This window comes from Fukomys damarensis, unplaced genomic scaffold, assembly GCF_012274545.1.
Source record: "Fukomys damarensis isolate Sample0158 unplaced genomic scaffold, DMR_v1.0_HiC HiC_scaffold_12, whole genome shotgun sequence".
NCBI lineage: Eukaryota > Metazoa > Chordata > Mammalia > Rodentia > Bathyergidae > Fukomys > Fukomys damarensis.
The window spans coordinates 26,891,022-26,911,402 of NW_022900924.1; the positions used below are offsets into that span (position 1 = coordinate 26,891,022).

The 20,381-nt window shown below is 32.4% G+C and overlaps 1 protein-coding gene across 1 annotated transcript in view; it reads right to left on the reverse strand.

The window, feature by feature from the left end:
• Si (sucrase-isomaltase) overlaps positions 1–20,381 on the reverse strand; it is an 86,960-nt gene that overhangs the window by 21,540 nt on the left and 45,039 nt on the right. The window contains exons 26-36 of the mRNA XM_010604193.3: positions 18,974–19,180; positions 16,278–16,432; positions 14,716–14,884; positions 12,756–12,852; positions 12,537–12,649; positions 12,324–12,449; positions 10,633–10,761; positions 9,971–10,081; positions 8,136–8,198; positions 5,277–5,393; positions 869–956 (exon numbers count right to left, since the gene is read on the reverse strand). Of these exons, the coding sequence (XP_010602495.1) occupies positions 869–956; positions 5,277–5,393; positions 8,136–8,198; positions 9,971–10,081; positions 10,633–10,761; positions 12,324–12,449; positions 12,537–12,649; positions 12,756–12,852; positions 14,716–14,884; positions 16,278–16,432; positions 18,974–19,180 (1,375 nt within the window). The remainder of the gene's footprint in view (positions 1–868; positions 957–5,276; positions 5,394–8,135; positions 8,199–9,970; positions 10,082–10,632; positions 10,762–12,323; positions 12,450–12,536; positions 12,650–12,755; positions 12,853–14,715; positions 14,885–16,277; positions 16,433–18,973; positions 19,181–20,381) is intronic.

Consider the following 20,381-nt stretch of genomic DNA (forward strand, 5'->3'; position numbering starts at 1 on the left):
CTCCCCTTTGTATCTTTCTGAAAGAGTTAAAAGCAACATGTCGCAGGGATATATGTACACCCAAGTTGGTAGCAGCACGATTTATAACACTTATTCTCGGAAGCAGACCATATGCCCATCAACTGCTGAATGGATAAGGAAAATGTAGTTTTTATATCCAGTGGGTTACTAGCCTGCCATAAAGGTGGACAAATATCAGAAATCTGTAAGGAAATCAATGCACCTTGACACTATACTTTAAGTGAAATAAATCAGACATATATATCTTTAGATATTGCATTCTTCCTCTTGTGTTACAAACAAAAAACATAATTAAGAACAAAAATGTGTGAGAACATTAAGAGGTAGGAAGAAGTTGTTCAGATGAGAAGGAAAGGAGAAGGGATTGAAGGGAAAAATAAAAAAGAGATTGAAAGAAAAAATAGAAGCAACACTTTTGTAAATAGAGAGCTTGAAGGGTGGAGAAAGGAATGGGACAAAACTAATTAAGATATATTATGTACAGGCACAAATTTGCTATGATAAATGTGATCATATGTACGAAAAGTATGTAGCAGTAAAATAGTTTAAATAAATTTTTAAATATAAAAAAATTCTATTTAAAACTTTTGTACTTAATATGTTTTAACTTTGAAAGATTCTTTGGAAAATCAAAGTAAAAATTTTAAACAAAGTTGGAATTATCTTCACATAAATAGAAATATTTGACATTTTTCCCTCTAAATAATGTTTAATAATATTAATAATGGCTCCAAGTGTGTGGCCCAGTATGAAAGTGTATAATAAAAATAAGAATGTGAATCCCATTCCCTTCATTTGGAAGTGTATATAAACTGATTAATAAATATTAATAATAAGATATTTATACCTGGAAAATAAGGTGGATAGTTGAGCTCTACATTTCTGCACTGATTAATAGTTGTTCCATTTACAAAACTTGATGGTTCATTCATATCCTTAGAGAGAAAAAAAGATTTTAGAAAATATAGAACATATATTCTGAATAGTAATAATTCAGATAGCAAATAAATTAAAATGGCTTTAAAGTATTATATTATTTACTTTGTTTTAAAATGTTATTTACTTATTTTTTAAATAAAACTGTAAAATGACTTAATTTTTTACCTCTTATTCCTCCTTTGAGAAAGAAAATGTCATTTTAAAATATTATTTTAACTGCATGGTACCCATAAAAATGGATTAACTTTTATATTTCCAAGGCATATGAGATATGATAGAAAAACACAGTGAATTCTACTGTCTTAATTACTTTTCTGGTGGTTGAGACAAAATACTTGATGCCCAGAGTTATAAAATGAGAGAAGTTTGTTTGTAGCTCACACTTTGTAGAGGTTTCAGTTCATGGTTGGCTCCAAGATAGGGTAGCATAGAAGAGGGGCATCACAGAGGAGAACTGGTCCACAGCAAGCAGCAGGTAGCAAAGCAAGTGAGCAACAACCAACAAGCAGCAATGGTAGGTTCTTTCTATCCATTTATATTCTATCTAGGCTACCTGCATTTAGGGTTGGTAGCACTCATACCCAGAACTATGTAATAGTCTCAAATATTCGTCAAATAAACAAATGTCTCAAACCAATCATCAGTGGACTGTTTTAGTAATCACACACCTTTAACCCTGGTATCACACATCCTAGATCCAGCCATCTCTGAAAAAGCCCCACCTATACCTGGACTGCAGAAAGTTTTGGGAGGACATCTAGACAAAAGCCATAACATTCTTCCCCTGGCCCTCCAAACTCATGCACATCCCATTATGCAAAAGGCATTTTGTTCATCCTTAAGAGCTGCCCAAGTCCTAACAGTTTTAACACTGCTAAAAAATCTAATCCAAAGTTTCCTCTGAGATTTAAGGCAAACTCTTAGCCATGAGCCCCTGTACAATGAAAAGAAGTTAGACACTTCCAACATTCAGTGGCATAAGATAGACATTTTCCTTCCAAAAAGTATAGTTTGGGGGATAGAAAAGAATGGGAACTAAACAAGACCAAAATCCAGCAGGGAGAACATTAAATCCCCATATCCAGCATCCCCAGCAACATGAGGTAAGTGGCAACCTCCAAAGGGCTTGGGTGGTTACCCGCTACCGCACTTCTGGTAGTTATAGAATCCAGGGCTTCTCTCTTGGGCCGGTTTTGCTCTCTTCTGATTACCTCCTTTCCTGACTTCTCCAACTTTCTGGGTGTGCACTGCACCTTCAGCTTCACATTCACAGCTACCCCCACTGCCCCCTTTAGGGTTCTCTGCTTGGCCTCCCAGGCTTTTTCTAAAATCTGAGTAGAAGGCTTCCTGAATACACAACTCTTGCATTCTGCATGGATCTAAAACCAGCACCATATGGAAGACACCAAGGTCTATTGCCAGCTGGAGCAGCAGCCAGGCTCCCTTCTCTCTTGGCTATAGGGGTCGAGTGCCTGAACTGCTGAACACTCTGAATCCAATCCCAAGAAACAACTTCCACTGCCATTCTGAAACATAGTGCCTTGGGGCACTCTTCTCAAAGCAAAGTCTTCAGCTTCTGTAATTTTGAAGCTGCAAAGGTTGGAGTCCTTCAGGGTGCTGGTTCTTGTGATGTTCCTCATGTCATTTTTTTTTCCTGTTGTTTTCCAGCAATCAAGCTTTCCTGTGCTCTAACTTTGTAGTCCTCAACATTACTCTAGCATCCTTTCTCACATTTTAAATCATTCTGCTGAGTTTTTGCTCTTAATTCTCAGGATAGATCTGGCTAAAACCCCCAACAGTAGCCATGCCATGGCCTCAATATTAGATTGTCTTGAAATTTCCTCTGTTAGATTCAGTCCACCATCCTTAAGCAGTTTCAGGCAAAGTTTAGAAATATGAGCAAAATGCAGGCACCCTTTCAGCCAAGCCATACCATGCATGTTCTAGAATTAAGACAATGAAATCCTCCTTCCCAGCTCAAACCTCTTGAGTCTGGTCTTTACCAGCAGCACTGCTATAATCATTCTTTTCTTGGGGGCTCTGACAAGAATCTCCCATCAAGTACAGCCTCAGGTGTTTCAGGGACACTTTTATAGCCATCATCTCTAAACCTTTCCAAACTTTCCACAATTCCAAAGGCTCCTGAACTAGGAATGATGCCACTCTCATTATCTAATTCTATCTTACTTACTTTTTGTCTCTGCTGAGATAAAATGCCCAAAACTAAAAGTTAAAGGAGGAAAGATTTATTCTCGTAAAAGTTTATACAAGTCTCAGTCCATAATCAGCTGGCTCCTGCTGGGTCTGGGAGAGGCATTGCAAAGGAGAAACAGTTCATGGTGGCCCATAAGTAGTAAAACAAGGAAGTGACTAGCAAAAATAGCTTGTTTCTGCCCTTTTAGATTCTATCTAGGCTGCCAATTTTAGGGTGGCTGCCAAGCCAAACCAAAGACTAATTTGGTAACCACACACCCTTAATCCCAGCATCACACACTCTAGATCCAGTCACCTCTCAAAACCCACCTATGACCACATACTGGCATGGGGAACATCTGGACACAAACATAATAACTACTACTGGAGTCATCCAGCAGAAGCAGGGATCTCTGTTAAGAGATTTGTGCATCAGGTTTTAGGAGCAGGTGTGACAAGTTTCAACTTGTTTGATGTGCTGGTAATTTGTGAACTATGGGTGCAACTAGGTATGTTTTAAAGTGTGGTATAAATCTTAGATCACAAACAATCCATTTTATTGAAGTTGTGTGAACATGATACTTCATATTTCAACTTTTCAAGAAATTTGGATTTATGGTTATGATCTTAAGAACAAGATTCAGAACTCTGGATGAAAATTCCCCAGCTCTCATTTTTAAAAAATGAGTCAGTAGTGACCCAACATTAGTGTGATGCTGATTTTTGTTTGACCTTGTGAGAATAGTGTGAGCTGACTGCACCTAGGAACACTACAGTCCACTCTGAGTATTGTAAGGGCTTATTATTTAAGAAATAATGTGTGTGGGAAACAGACTAAATAATGGACAGATGGTGTCATCCTCCATCATGACAATGCTGAATATCAGGCGTGGCTTTTGGTACAGTAATTTCTGTCACACAAAAACATTACACTGCATCCTCATCCACCTTATTCACTGAATTTGGAACCTCTCAACTTTTGGTTCTTCCCCAAAGTCAAAATGATCACGATAGGTAAATATTCTGAATCAATTCAGGATATTGAAGTTGTCATAGCAGCACAACTAAAGATATTAAAAATTTTCAGAACTTCTTCAGAAAGTGGCAAGAATAGTGGGATAAAAGTGTCCAAATAAGGGGCAGTATTTTCAGGGGACTTAATGGTAATGTGTCTTTTACTGTATCAAGATTGTTTAAATTTAAATATTCATCATATCTTGTGATTATAGCACTTAAATTATCTAAATGTATGTCTCAACTATCTCCTCTTAACTATGACAGGTTATTTGAAAACTGATTTTAAAAAGTCATTGCAACAATGTTTTAAAACTTCATCCAGAAAAAGGAAATAAAAAAAAAAACAGTTTCACTACATGTATAAGAAATTATATCTTACACAAAAGGCTGACCACTGCTGGAGTGAGATTTATTCCTATATTGAATAAAAATAAAATAAATATTTAGAAGTATTTATTACTACCAAGGAAAAGAGGCTGTTTTTGTCCCCCAAGTGTGACCTTCCATCCAAGAGAGAAAAACCCCAACCGACCCACCACCTGCAAGTACAATGATAACAGGAAGCCAGTAACAGCCTCACTCATTCACACCTTCAAGGAGTCTGATTTCAAAAAAAGCACAAAAGACTTGCTGCTACTGCCACCACCCTGTTTATCAGCCAGCCTCAGGGCCATCACACATGGGGCTCTAAAAATTTTCCTCCCTCTCAACAAGTGCCCCCTCCCCTACCTAAACTCCCCTATAACAACTGTGCACACTCTCCTCTAAGAGCCAATAGCCTTTTCACCCTTGGCCCGTCTGCATGCAGATGACAGCAAACTCTTCTCCAGTTGCTTGAACTTTGCCTGTCTCAGTGGTCTCAATCATGCTTTAGCCTAACCTTACATTGATAAAGGTTAAACTGTCAAAGATATAGGATCCACATGCGCATACTAAATTGCTAAAGCTGTATTTTAACATGTGTTTGCATAAGATAGTTCTACAAAGGAACAATGAGCAGTTAATTTTCAACAAAAATGTTGCATGGACTTTATCCAAATCAAGTAAATATTTGCATTATTTATACATAAATAGCTTAAAAGATAAAGTGTTCAAAGCTTACTTACAATCCACAAGCCATCAAATTTCATTTTTTCATTGTAGAAATCTAGAATTTCCCTTGCCCACCATTCTGCTGTGGAATTCTTGAAAAAATCTGGAAAGGCTACATGAGCTCTGGAAGCCTGTAAAATCAAAATTCAGACTCCTGTATCGAAAGCTGTAAAAGAGACCATGTACATCTGAATCATAAATTTATGTCAGATTCAGCAGTCATGCATGAGAGAAAATAAAGGCAACCTGACCTCAGTCTTAATTGCATAAATATATAAATAGATTTTCCTACTGTCACCAAGGTAAGCTCTGTGAGTTAAAAGAAATGAAGGACACACATGGAAAGAGGAGAATAACCTTCAGTCATAGGTAGGAAATAAAGAAATAGTTCAGAACATTCTGAAATATATTTGCAGTGGCTGTCTTGTGTTTGTAGTGACCTACAATGCATGTTTACGTTTGTGAAGCATATAAGGATGACGAAAAGACCTGTACTTTAGACAATTTCTCTAACTAAAAATTAATTAAAATCACTTTTCTGACCACCACAAACAATATACTGTCCAGCTACCCCAAGCAACTGTTTCTCTTTCTTTGTTGCATACAACCTTTCCAATTCCAATTTCAACATAAAAGAGATTGTATTCCATTTCAAACAAACGAAATTCCCTATTTGCCATTTCACATAAGTAAGTTCCAAGACCAAGGTTAACTGTGTTAACAAGACTGTCCTTGTGCAGCCAAATTGATTACAAATGCTGAAACATGCATTATGACAGGAATGATTTCTTGGTACATTTTGAAACTTTGTAGGAATCATTAGAGTACTCATGAAGAGGGTATAAGGAAGGAAATGTGCATAGAAAAAATGCAAAGAGCAGTGAATATAGGGATTCAAAAAATATCACAGGTATTTTAGGCCGAATTTTATCATTTTGTCCAATAATTAAATTTTATTCCTGAGGACAGGAAGCTTAATAGTGCTATATTTGATGAATATTGTTGTGCTAAGATTTCCCCAGATCACATGTAATTAATAAGCAAGATGGCACTAGATCTTTTTTAAATTGCACTTTTATGTGTTCTATAATTCATACATCACATTCCTGTACATAATTGCTCTTGTACCTTTAAACACAAATCATTGTACCCAGAAAATTTATCAGATACTGCTATACATATTCATAACTAAAACAATCTTGCATAAATTAAAGCTTTTCCTCAACATCTATGTAAGAAGCCAGGACTTATTTCTCTGCTGTTACTACTACAAGGCAAGAGAATTCACTACATCTGAAATTAAGAAAAAACAATGAAATTTTTCCTCAACAATATAGTTAAATGCATTTACACTTTTGATTCTTATTTAGAAATCCTTATAGTATATTTTAAGCTTCCTTAATTTTTTACATTTACATGAATGTGTATGCTTTAGTGATTATAATTTGATTGATTTACAAGGATTGCCAGTCTTGGTTTTGTAGATATTTTTGTCTTGATTTCATTTTTTAAATTTTATTGCTTTCTGCTAAAATCTTTACTTCTTTCCTTATACAATTTGAGGCTTTATTTTTTATTTTCTTAATTCCTTGAGGTATAAAATTAGGTTAAGTTTTTTTTTTTATGTTTAGGTATTCATTGTCATAAACATCCCTCAGAATTGCTTTTGATGAATCTTGTAAATTTTGATAGCTTGTATTTTCATTTTTTGTCTCAAGATATTTTCTAATTATTTTACTTCTCCTTTGATGCCTTCATTGCTTAAAATAATGTGCTAATTTCTACATATTTGTTAATGTTTTAGTTTTCCTTTTGCTGTTGATTCCAAGATTCATTTCAATGTGTCTGGAAAAGGTACTTGTGATTTCAATCACCTAAAATTTTCTGTCTTGTTACATAAAATGTGATCTCTTTTGGAGAATGTCACATGAGAAAAATATATATTCTGCTGCTCTTAGAATATTTTACATTTGTTAATTCCATTTTGTTTAGTACTATGTAAGTTTTCATGTTCTTCGTTAATTTTATTGTTTTTCTATCCATTACTGAAAAAGTTCTGCAGACTGAATGACTTTTACTGCATTGCTATTTCTCTCAATTCTATCTGTATTTGCTTTCTATATTTCAGTGCTCTAATATTGTATATACTTATGTTTATAATGGATCTATCTACATGATGAATTGACCTTCTTATCATTATACAGTAAAATCCTGTCACTGTCCTGCAACAGTTTTTCACTTCAAAATCTCTCTTCACTGATATTATCATATTTTTCCTTCTTAATGCTTATGTGAAATATCTTCTTAATTTATTTCATTTTCACTAAAGAACTTTGAAGATATTATTCTGAGTGAAATAAGCCAGTGTCAAAGACTGCATGAGTCCTTGTATGATTCTACTTACATTAGGTATCTAAAATTTTCAAATTCATAGAAGCATACAATGGAATGTTGGTGGCCCAAGGTTACAGATACAGGAAAATAGAAAATTGCTAATCAACGGGAATAAAATTTCAATTACGCATAATGAAGAAGTTCTGGAGAGCAGCTATATAACATTATATGTAGAACTTTTAATTCATTCTTCACATAAAAATTAATTGAGGATAGATATCATGTTAAATGTATCACCCTGAAATAATTTTTATTTAAAAGAACAATTTACTAAATTGAGTAAAACATAAATTTCTTAATCAAGTGACTGACATTTTGTAACAGGAAAAATTGCTATCATCTAATATGACTTAATAAAGAGAATTTTAAAATATATGTATTTTAAAGAAAAATATTCAAGTTGAATTTTTAGTCAAGTGGTAACCAAGTCCAAGTTCTGACTTTCTGTCAATTGTATACTTAATCAATGGAAAGCTTACATCAACAGCTTCATCTTCAGTGAGAGTCTCATCTATTGTTACATTGGGTAAGTCTGGCCAAACCTATAATACAAAATGAATTAAAAAATTCAAATTAAAATGAAAAATGGAAATAAAGTGTTTGTAAATGGGGAGGGGAGGAGGGGATGAAGGCAAGGAAGGGACAAGGGGAAAAAATGAGAACAAAGACCTGTCATGTAAAGGTACAAGATCCCAAAAATGAATGTAACTGTACTGTATACCTAAAATGTGCCAATAAACTCAATTAAAAAAACAATTCAAATTAAATTATTTGTGATGAAAATTCTGAGAAAATATCATTAGATACATATTATATCATCAAGATGCCAAAATTTGTTATCATTTCAATTATTTTGAAATTTGCTTTCTTGTATATGTATAACTTGCACACTGTACCTATTTTCCATATTAGTCTGTTCTTTAACATGGCAAACAAAAAGTATTCTTAACTTTTGTAGTCGTTAGTAATTTTAGAAATAGTACATGTAATCAATAGTCATTTAAGAAATTATATACTAAATTTAATTCAATGTGATATATGAGAAATATTTCTAGAATTACTCCAGTATTAAAAGCTAAAAATAATAAAAAACTTTAACTGAAAAGAGTGGAAAATTTGATTGAGTAACATCTTGGTAAAGGTTATAAACCTATTAATTTGCACAGAGCTAAACATTCCACCTTTCCCCGCCTCTCTGCTGCTTTACTTTCTAGCAATGTTTTTCTTGACTCCACTCAGAAATGCATAAAATGGAGCCCAAATTTCATCATGTTGTAAACTCTAAATATTTGAATCTATGTTGTAAACCTAGAAAATGCAAATAGTACTTAATGATTAGGGTTGAAGGGGGATTAAATATGAGAAAAGAATAGTACTTTAATGAAAGAGAGGACAAAAATTTGAGAAAATATGTAAATATTTAGAATGAAGAGACCGTAAGAAAGAGAAATTTTCTTCTGTGGCTTATATGCCATATTCTATAATAGCATGATTCTTAAAATATATTATGTTTCATTAATTTTGTCACTCATTTTTATCTATTTTATTTTTACCATTTCATTTTGCAATACTTTAGACTTCCACAAAAGCTGCAGTAATTGTATCTAGATTTCATCTACTCCTTTCACTCTGTTTCTTCTAAAATTAATAGATTATATAACACACTGTATAATACAATGCTCACACAATTAACTTGGATGCAAGACAATGATATAATGTATAGATCTGTTTTAATATCACCTCCTTTATCACTAATGACTTAATCTTAAGTTTCAATAAATAATGCAATTTATATTTCCCATTGTAGGAGTTTCTGAATTTTTCTTTTATAATATACATTATTATCAGTTGTTTTATTTTTCATTGTTTCAAAGGAAAATCAAAATATGTTCTACAATTTATTCATATACTCAGGTCAGAATATCATTATTTATACATTTAGTCAATGGTATTCATTATTTATGTTGGTAATATAACTCATAAATATTGTTACTTTTTTAAGAGATAAAGACTTCAATAGCTCTTGCAGCATCAAATAATAGTTTTTATACTAAAACAGAAAAAAATACCAAAATTAAAATACAGCTTCAAGATGTAACAAAATGCTTGTGGTTTTCTAACCTGTAGGAATTCTTTAACTGTTACAATGAATTATATTTAATTAGAAAAGCATGTATTGTTTCCTTATGTATTAAATTATTGCATATTTACGTATCTTTCCTTCTGAATATACTTTTAACATTTTAATTCCAGGGAAACTGTCAATGATCTACGATTTTCTCAAGTATTCTACTTCAACATGTTAACGTACTACCTTTGCCCAACAAATGTCACTGGTGTTAGGCCATTTGACAAAAACATCTTTCTGCTGTCCTCTTGTAAATGCAGGGTAAGGCTGTGTTTCATTTCCTGAAATTGCTGGATCCTAAAATAAAAGACGAACAAAATGCATATGGAATAAAAGAAGTATCAAGTCCTTGAGTAGTCATTTTAAAACACCATAATTTTCCATTATTACATCATTATGTTTGTGCTGTCACTTACAGAAACATTACTAATATAGCTAGACTGTCCTCCACATTTCTTAGAAGAAAATTCTAACAAGTTCTAAAAATGCATGTTCTATCACTTCAACCAAGCTTATTAGAATCTTTTGTTTTAATTCTTTATTTCTGTGGTATGACTTTTGGTGATCTGGCTTGCTCCCTATAAGACACTGACAAAATGTTCTTTCCACTGATTTGTTAACATGCAGGTAACTAGAAAACATCTTGACTTTTACCCCCAGTCATACACTTATATTTCTAAAATAAACCTGAGTACAAGCCTGTGTAAATAAAATGAAGTTTTACAGGAAGAATGTTTTAGATTTGGGAATAGAATTCAATGCTATATGTTTCCTACTTTGAAACACTTTCCCTACCCTCCTTTTAGGTGAATTAAAACACAAATGATCAGATAAAAATAAATACTGACCAGAATAATAATGTATCTCATTCCTTCCCCTCTTATTTTGTCAACAAACTTAGGAAGGTCAAGAAATCTTTCACCAATTGTGAAGTCTAGTTGCCTTTCCATGTAATCAATGTCTGTGTATTGGACATCCTGAAATACATATGTGGTAATGGGTAAGAAACACACAAGAATAAGTATATCATATTCTATCCTAATTATGAAAGTAACAGCAGGATGTAAGCTTCAGTTCCTCTTTCTTTGATCCTAAAGAGAATTGATTAAGTACTATTGTTTTCAAGGAATAAAAGTGGAATGCAGAAATAGGTACCAAGAATAACCATACATCGGGTCGGGGATTTAGTTCAGTAGTGCTGCTGCCTGCCTCGCAAGCAAATTCAGTCCTGGTAACCACCCCGCAAAGAATAAACATACATCATTCTATTTTGTCAAGAAATTTACTTAGCAATTTAGTTTGATAACAAAATTGTTCTTACAATAATCATAATAAATTATTTTGTTAAGTAATTGTTTAGGAAAATAAGGAGGGAAAATGATTTATAATGCTATGAAACTAAACTGAAAAACTAGAATGTCATATGATACATATGGAAATACATATTGCAGTATTCCTAAGAACTATAAGGAAAATATGAGGTGATTTCAAATAGCTCTTATATTTGGAAAAAAGAGGAAAAGAATATTAATAAATCCAGGAAATAGTATAAGATTTATACTATATATCAATGTCATTTTCAGAGTAACAGTCAAGCTTAAATAACCAAAATATTGCTAATGGATAGACCCTTGAAATATTAATAATCAACAAATCTTGAATTTTATTATAAACTCTTCAATCTTGGCTGAAATAAAAGATGTTTATTTATCTTCTTCAATTATTAGTTCAATTTATTCTTATAGCTGTTAAAACATTATGGCTCACATAGTAGTAGGATAAAACCCAAAAGCTTGCTATTCTATACTGAAGTTCACTTACATATTTCTATATCATCATTTGTAAATTAACTTTCCCATAGTAATGTAGCCATCAGTATTAGAGTCTACTGTAATTATTGTCTATGATGAAGACATTGAATCAAATCATTTTTATTTTTCTTCAAATGAGCTCACGCATATTGATTTGTATATTTCAATGTTTGTATCTAGAAGGATCTCTGGGATTATTTAATCTTATTAAAAAGTAAAATTACAGGGACTGATTATGTGTGGTACTCAGGAACATGACAGTTCCCAGTGTTGAGTGTAGAAGGCATGTTGCAAAGCCCCTCATTCGGTGCAATATATTACACATATTATCAGTTCCAGGACCGAAATCACCAGTTTACCCAAACCCTTCTCTGCAGTTTGTAAGATCAACTGATGGCATAGATTACTGTAGACATGTTCTAACATAAGAACACACACAGTGTGTCTATTTATGCAACCAAAAATGTATGAAAGCAAAGCACGTGCATGACAGTTTGCATAGTACAACTCAAAATCATAGAAATGAAGAGAAGAATGGAAAACGGATGATATTATATCTTTTCTTTAATAATCAAACATCAAACATCAAACATCCCATTCATAAAGTGTTCCTAAAAACTAAGCAACTATTACTAAATGCTTAAAATAATTCTACAGTGTATACATATTGAATCATTACATTTTATGTAGTTTATATTTAATACTGTCTTAAAAAATAATATACATACATAAGGGATCTCAGCAGACACCATTTCACTATAGAGCTGCTCAATCTCCGAAGTATTTCTGTATCCATAACGACTTAATTGGAATCCTAAAGACCAGTAAGGTGGCATGACTGGATGGCCAATTACCTTTAAAAAATTGATATGTGTTAAATTAGATAACTACTTTGTAATATAAAGAAAACTTTATATTTTTAAAAACAAACACAATCATACTTCATGATACTGCATTGTGGCAACTTCGGGAGTTGGGCCCAAAAACATGTAAAAATCCAGTATTCCTCCAATTGTACGGTAAGTTAGAGCAGGAGTTGGCTGGAAAGTGACATCTAAAATACAACATGAGATTCTATTTTTATCTATGTATGATATATCAATTTATTAAAATATAATATTTATATTTTATATGAGAAATTGAACAAACAGTTCTGTTACCCATTGCATTGCTGTTGAGTAAGAGAACTCCATGAGCATTGCCTTCTTCTTCCAGAGCCATATAATAGGGGTGGAATCCATAGGAATTAAGTTTATACTGAAATTTAAAAATAAGTATCATACATATTTAATAATATATAAATTCAGTTATTGTTATTTTAAAATTCATCATAGGATTGAGCTTCAGAATTTGAATGTTCTTTTTTGTGCATACACAAACTATACTTAAATTAACATAAATGTATTTGAACTTAGTGTTTTAGAGAAGTGAATAAGTAGCCAAACGAATTATGATGTATTATGTAAACATTTTGTTATGTAAACATGTACTAATAAAAATACTTTTTTACGACATGCCACATTATCTGACATAGAATTTCATTGACATTGGAGTGGTTCGATTTCTTTCTGCAAGTTTTATGATTCTGTCTTACTTGACTTACAAATTAGCAACTCTGAGAGCTTGAGACAGAGAACACAATTTCAAACTCTACAGAGGTCACATAGTGACTCAGTGACTTAGTCACTTAGTGACTAAGCAACACCCTCTCTCAAAATATAAAAAAAAAAAGGAAGTTGGGGATGTGGTTCAGTGGAAAGAAAGAGCATATAGACACAGGAAAGAAAGAAAAAAGAAAGCAATTCTTTTCCATAATAAAATATGCTGGAAATTATTAAATTAATAAAAGTAATCCAAAGTAATGAAAGAGAAAACGTTTGTAAAACTTTCAGACAGTTTCATAAAACATCGAATTCATTTTCCCACATTAGAATTTCAGTAAATTTTAGCATTTGAACATAAATTTATATATGAAAGATGAAAATTATATTAATCAAATAATATATATACTAGTATTATAGAACTGAAGTTAATTTTGATAAAAGTATTCTAGAAAGTCAGTGCCAATGAACACCATTTTCTTAAAATACTACAATAAAAAGAAAAGATGTTTGGTTTATTATGCTAGAAATAAAGGATTCTAGCAATTCACAATAAAAATGGTTCCAATAATATACACATTTGTATCTTTGTACTGAACCTTTGAAGTATTATATGTGAAAAATAAGTTTATTTCTTAAGCTATACATGGACAATTGCAATCAATATTATTTGCTGAGCAGTCCATTAGATATTCATAAAATATGTTCAATTCATAAGACAGAACTCTAAGAAAATGTCTAAGTACGTAAAACACTAAAAATATGTAGTGGAGCCAGTGTGGTGGAAGATGCCTGTAATCCCATCATTCAGGGTAGTGGAGGCAGGACCTTAAATCGTAAATCCCAATCCAGCCTAAGCAATTTAGCAGCTTAATGAGATTCTAACAAAAAAGAAAAAAAGAAACGGGGCGGAGAGCAGGAGTGAAATCTTTAGTTTCATGGCGAGGGGAGACAGAGGGAGTAGGAGAGGGGAAGGGGAGGGGGAGGAGAGAAGGGAGACCAGGAGTGAAATCTTTAGTTTCATTTCCAGGTGGCTGAGGATTTAGCTCAGTGGTTCTGTCAGCTGCCTTGCAAGTGCCAGGACCCAAGTTCAGCCCTGGATAGGGCGGGGGGGTGAGGGTGGGCTAGCAAAACTGCACAAATGCAGCTATGAATTAAAAAGGGAAACTTTTGAATCAAATAATTATCTAAGAAATAAAACAAATTTTTAAAGTATAGTAATTAAGGACAAAAGCCTAGGCAGTTATTTTCAGGGATAGTGAAAACATTTCTTCCTTTTATGGAGCTGAAAGTGTTAAGAAATTCGATAACACCCTGACTTCTTTACTGCGTGAAGCAAGGAGTTATCTTCTACTTTCACCTGTAAATTATGATAATTTTCCTTGTTTATTTTTTTCAGAACATTATAGAAACTCTGGACATCTGTAGCCCCTTTTTCAATCCTTAAATTGGAGCTGAGTGACTTGGATGCTCATGAAGGACAAAGCCGCTTCTTGGGCGGTCGCACAGAGGTACCCACCCCAGGGGGCTGGTCTCTGGTGAACATCCCCCAGGTGTTCCAGTTCATGTCCCGCCTGAATGCCGTGTGCTCCGCTTCCCCAAAACCGTATATGTACTCTGACGGCAGACGTGTAGCTATCTGGATGAACTGGTTATTAAAAGTGAATCCAGGCAGACGAGAATCCCAGCTTAAAAAAGAAAAAAGAAAGAGAAAGTCTATTCTTGTAAAAGTATGAAAGATTGTCACAAAAAAATGATAATTTCTTTGACTATCTGTACTCAAATATTTTTTTCCATTTACCTAGTCATAACCAGGTCTGAAATGGATATAGATAATTATTCCAGTACATTCTAAAATCTAAATTAAGTAAAATATGTCCCATGTACTCAGGTGAAACAATATGAATGACATGATTGTACATATTTAGATAGACATTCCTTCAAAAACAAGACTAATGTGTGATTACATGTGGCTCAGTAATATGTCCTGATAATTGTACAATATCCACTTAGCCTTTCTCTTGAGAAAATCACTGTAAATATCTGTACATATGGAAGAAAAATAATTTGCTATTACAGTGCACTACAAGCATATTTTAATTCTTAGTTCGTCCCAATTACTATTGCTGTTTTTCTTCTTTTATTTTATATTTATAATTAGTGTTTATCTTTATGCTAAGAAGAAAGCACTATTATCCAAGTTATCTGCAAAAAGACTATAACAGCTGAAAAATACTAAAATGGGCATGGAGAGGAAACACAGGCGTAAGGCGAAGTAACAGGGGGCATGAATACGACTGAAATCACGCCCTCGAAAGTATGTGAAATTTGGGGTGACAAGGAGTGGGAATAACTGAAGTACCCATCTGCCAGAACAAAATCCATTAACCTGTATAATGAAGACCCACTTAAAAAAAATGAGGGGGGAAAAAAGAAACTTACATACCCCAAAAGGACTACGAGTTGTCTTTTAAAAAGAGGGATTTTTAAAATTTCACTCTATTTTAATATACTGTAGTTGGGCTAAAATAAAGATAATCATTTTTAAGTTAAATATATTTGCTATTTTATAAAAATAAATATAGATTATGTCTCTATAATTTGTCCATATTTATAATGTTTATATTCATAATGTCTCTATAGATGAAACTTCTTTACAACGCCTGAAAGAAAAAACATTGCCTCTATCACATTTCATTGCACATAAACAATTCAAACATTTCTAAAATATAAAATTTTCTAAAAGTATGTAACTCACATCCAGTTACTCATATTCACTAGTACACATCATGCTTTTCAAGAAATGTGATTTTTGTTCTCAACCTGACTAGAAGAATGAGTCTGATATTCACGAATAAAGTTAATCATGTAGTATAAAGTATGTTTTCTACCAGTCCTTTATGATAGCAGCATAAATACATTAAAATTTTAATTATAAAATGTTATAACTTTGAACTAATTTAACACAACTACACATTTAATATGATACTACTCTAGCACAGTGACGGCTGTGAGAATCGTTTTACTTTTCCCTTTCTTGGGTAAAGTTTAAGTACCCTTCGTATCAGTTTACTCACTTACATAACTCTTCCACTGCTTCTTCTTCGAATCTGGATGCCAAAAGGTTTCTCCTTGATTTCAACATCGTAAAGTCTGTTTTCATAAGTACTTGTTGGAGTAGCTGGAATGTTTAATGGAACTGGAACTTCATATCTCTTATTCTGGGGGTCATAAATCTACAGCAGAGAATAAATAGTATACATAGACATTGTTTGTTCTTCTTTATTGATTATAATACATATATATATATATATATAATTAAATATGTTAATTCTCAAAACAAGGATATTTAGAATTGTTTATATAATGGCCAATTAGGCCATAAATTTATAGTGTTCCATATGCAAAAACATAATAGAATAAAAATGAGTATTTCTGTTTTAATCCTACTAAAGATGTTGTATAATTTATTTTCCATACAGAAAAAAATCAAACCAAAAATATAGAACTGAATATTCTATTGTGTGTATCTACTAAAATTATCTGTCTTTTCATAGTTGAATGCTAAGATAGTTTCATTATTTTTATCATATATATATACATATATATATAATCTTACAATAAACATTACTTTTAGTATGTCATTATTTTCTAAGCACATTTTCTAGGGATGATAAAACTGTTCTAGCATATTTGCATTTTAGGCTCCTTGATGTACTGGCAAGCTGCTCTCCAGCATTATTGTTAGCACCTTTTTCGCCAAAATGTGCAAATATCAATCTGTATTAACCTACAAGTAGCTGAAGATGTTAGTTACAATTGTGTGCTCCATACAGACATTTAGATCAAGGATAGACCACATATGTGATGTGGTTTGAAAATAAGACCCTTAGTTGCTTTGTAATTGTGATGGTTTTTGTCAGTGATGTTTACACAATGTCAAAATTGCCAACAGCCCATTTTTCAGGATGTATTCAAATGAAGTGAAACTGTATTTCTTTGTTAATGAAAACGTGACCTTTATTAATGATATACGAGATTTATGTTCCATTGTCCTTATATTTGTTACTCCTTTGAATTTTGATGAGCATAAATATTTTGCTAGTTTTATTTTTCAATTTTTGTTTTTTCCTTTCTTAAATATCTTGTTTACAAGGCCTTCATATTTTCATGGATGTATAAGTAGTAATTGCTTTCTTAATGTATTGTCTGTGTGAGATATTTATGTCTTCTATTTATTTTTTGTTGTAGAGACATTTAATTTTATGTAAGAAAAATGTAGATTTCTCTCAATGAAATGATTTATTCCTTTCAATCTGTATTCTGATAGGCTTTAAGTAGCCACATACAAGATAAATTCATAGTTGAACTTTGGTTTAGACTTATGCTTGATGTAACTTTCAGATGCTACTCAATCTAAATTTTATTTTAACTTATGATTTGAAGCAAGCAAATTTATACATGGATTATAAATCTACCTCTTCATTTATTACTCACTGAAGCTTGCTTTATTTTCATTAAAGTTTTATACTTTACATGCATATCCACATATATATTATGAATGTGTACATATATGCATATCTATCAAAATTTTGAGCCATTTTCCTTCAATAAGCTATCAGATAATTTTTTTCATTCTATATTTTAATTTTATGAATTTTTATGATTCTTTTCAAATTTTAAACATTGCTATAGTTTTCTAGAGTAACTTACTGGTTAATTTATGAAGTCTCAATAGATTTTCTATTGTGTTTTATGGCAATTTATAGCATCACTTAATCTATATTTAATTAACATTACAAACAATATTTAGTCTATAGGATTTTTTAGCATTTGTAAATATCTTTCAACACTTTTTATTAGTTTTACCTTACAGAGATAATCCACTTATTCTTATGATACTTGATGTTTTGATAGTTCATTTGATTACCTTTTCATCTGAATATACTGAGATATGTTAATATTTCCACTTCCAAATAGTGAAACGTAGCATACAATAAAATATATTTTGGAGACATTATTTTATATCATGTAATTTTGCTGATCTTTATCACTTCCAATATTTTTAAGTGGATTTCCTGGAAGTTCTTAAATATAAAATTACTAACTGTAAATATTCAAAGAAATTATTTTTTGAATGTTTTATTGCATTCACTACAAAATTGACTTCTTTTTAAAAAGAATAGAAATGATAATCATCCTGTTCTGTTTATTTTAATGAAAATATTAACACTGTTCAATTCTAAGTAACTTATTTACATAAAAAGAATTATTTATTTAACAAAAAATTATTGTTTTAAATCACCACTTCATATTTAATTATTTACGAAGTTAGCAAAAATGAGAAATTTCAAGCTGAGCATGGTGGCGCACCCCTGTAATCCCAGCACTTGGGTGGCTGAGGCAGGAGGGACGCTGTGAGTTCGAGACCAACCTGGGCTACATAGTGAGTTCCAGTTCAGTCTCAGCTACATAGTGAGATCCTGTCTCAAAAATCCCCCCCAAATAATAATAATAATAATAAATAAACTAAAATAAAACAAAAAAAGAGAGACAGAGATTTCATTTTTTAAATGAATCATGAATTTGACACCAGGAATATGAACACCTAGCTATGAACTGTATAAAAGTGAAACCGCTTTTATAAAATCAAAATGCTCAAACCAATTCCATACTGTTAATATTACATTCAAAATACAAACAGCAAAGCTATTCAAAACGCTCCCAATTATTTCAGGCGATGAGTCAAGCCCTGAGATGGTTTACTTTAAACATACCTTAAACTGTAACATAGCATTTTTGTGATATTTCACCTCCACACGAAGAGGTGAGATGGGTTCCGAAGGTAGCGTTACTCTAGCACTTGGTGTGTTCAGCCGGAGGTCAGCTGTTATGCCCGTTGGCAAATACTGAATTGATGTAACTAAATAAGGATCAGATTGTGTAGGTATGTAACACTCTGGTGCTTTGGAGTTAGAAGGGACCTGAAACACAATGTGTTTTCATTGTCAGAGAATATAAGCATCCACCGCCTGCTTCCCAAGCGCAAGGTCCCAAGTTCGATCCCAGTACCAAAAATAAATAAATAAAGATAAAAATATAAACATGATATTTGTTCTATGATTTAAAGAAAAATGTACCCATTCTGTAATCTGTGGCATTATATTCTAAATTGTTATATAAAGTATTTTAATTCTGAGTGTAAAGACAGAACAGTAAAGGGATCAAATGTCACAGGTTTTCAATTCAGAAAACAACATTAGATTTTGTTGTCTTTGCAAAAATTAAGTACATTATGCATAAAATTTGATCATGTATTTGTTCTTACTCTTCATAATGACTATTTCTTTTTATGGATAGAAAAAATCTCTATTACAGTCCTCAAAGATGTGTGCTTTTGATGTTTACTTCACTTACAATGCCATTTGAATTTTCCTTTTATGGCTAGGTATACTAGTTAATTGCATTGGGTTAAAGACTAAAAATAAGATTTGTAGTCAACAATCAGAGTTGATTGGTTTATATAGAGAAGTAAGAGGTAGGAGCTGGGGGGAGGAAAAATGACAGACTGTGGTATCGAAGGCTAATTGCTTTACCACAATCCCTTCCCAAGCTCTTCCTTATTTCTTATTATATTGCTAAGAAAAGTAGTATTTTCTTCTACATGTCTCATTCCCTTTATAGTTGTTGTCTTATACCCTGAAAACCCTAGTATAAGCCAAATAAATTCAGGTGGCTTTTGCCCTTTCACCCTCCTCGTTCTGTGTCACACAAACATGATAGAAGAAGGAATGCTGCAACCTTGAAGATAAAACTCAGTGAATATGGAAGAGTCTCGGGCATTAATGAAGTGGAGTTGGCACCATATTAGGCATAGGATTTGTTTTGCAAGAGACAAATTTTGTTTCACTTAGTCTGCACAGATTTTAGGTGTTAGACAGACTCAGTATAGAAGTTTTTACTGATAGAAATACTGTCGTCCAATTGCAGTGGATGAAATGAGTGCCCAAGAAGTAGGAATAGGACTGAAGGTCAAAATATCCAGTTTGTCTGTGACTCCCTCATAGCTATTCTTCTGCCCAGGGCTAGTTCTTACTATTTTATACATCATCTTATTTATCTTTCTTATTATGAAAATAACCTGGGGCATTGATTTAATAAAACACTATGAAATCCTGTAACCTA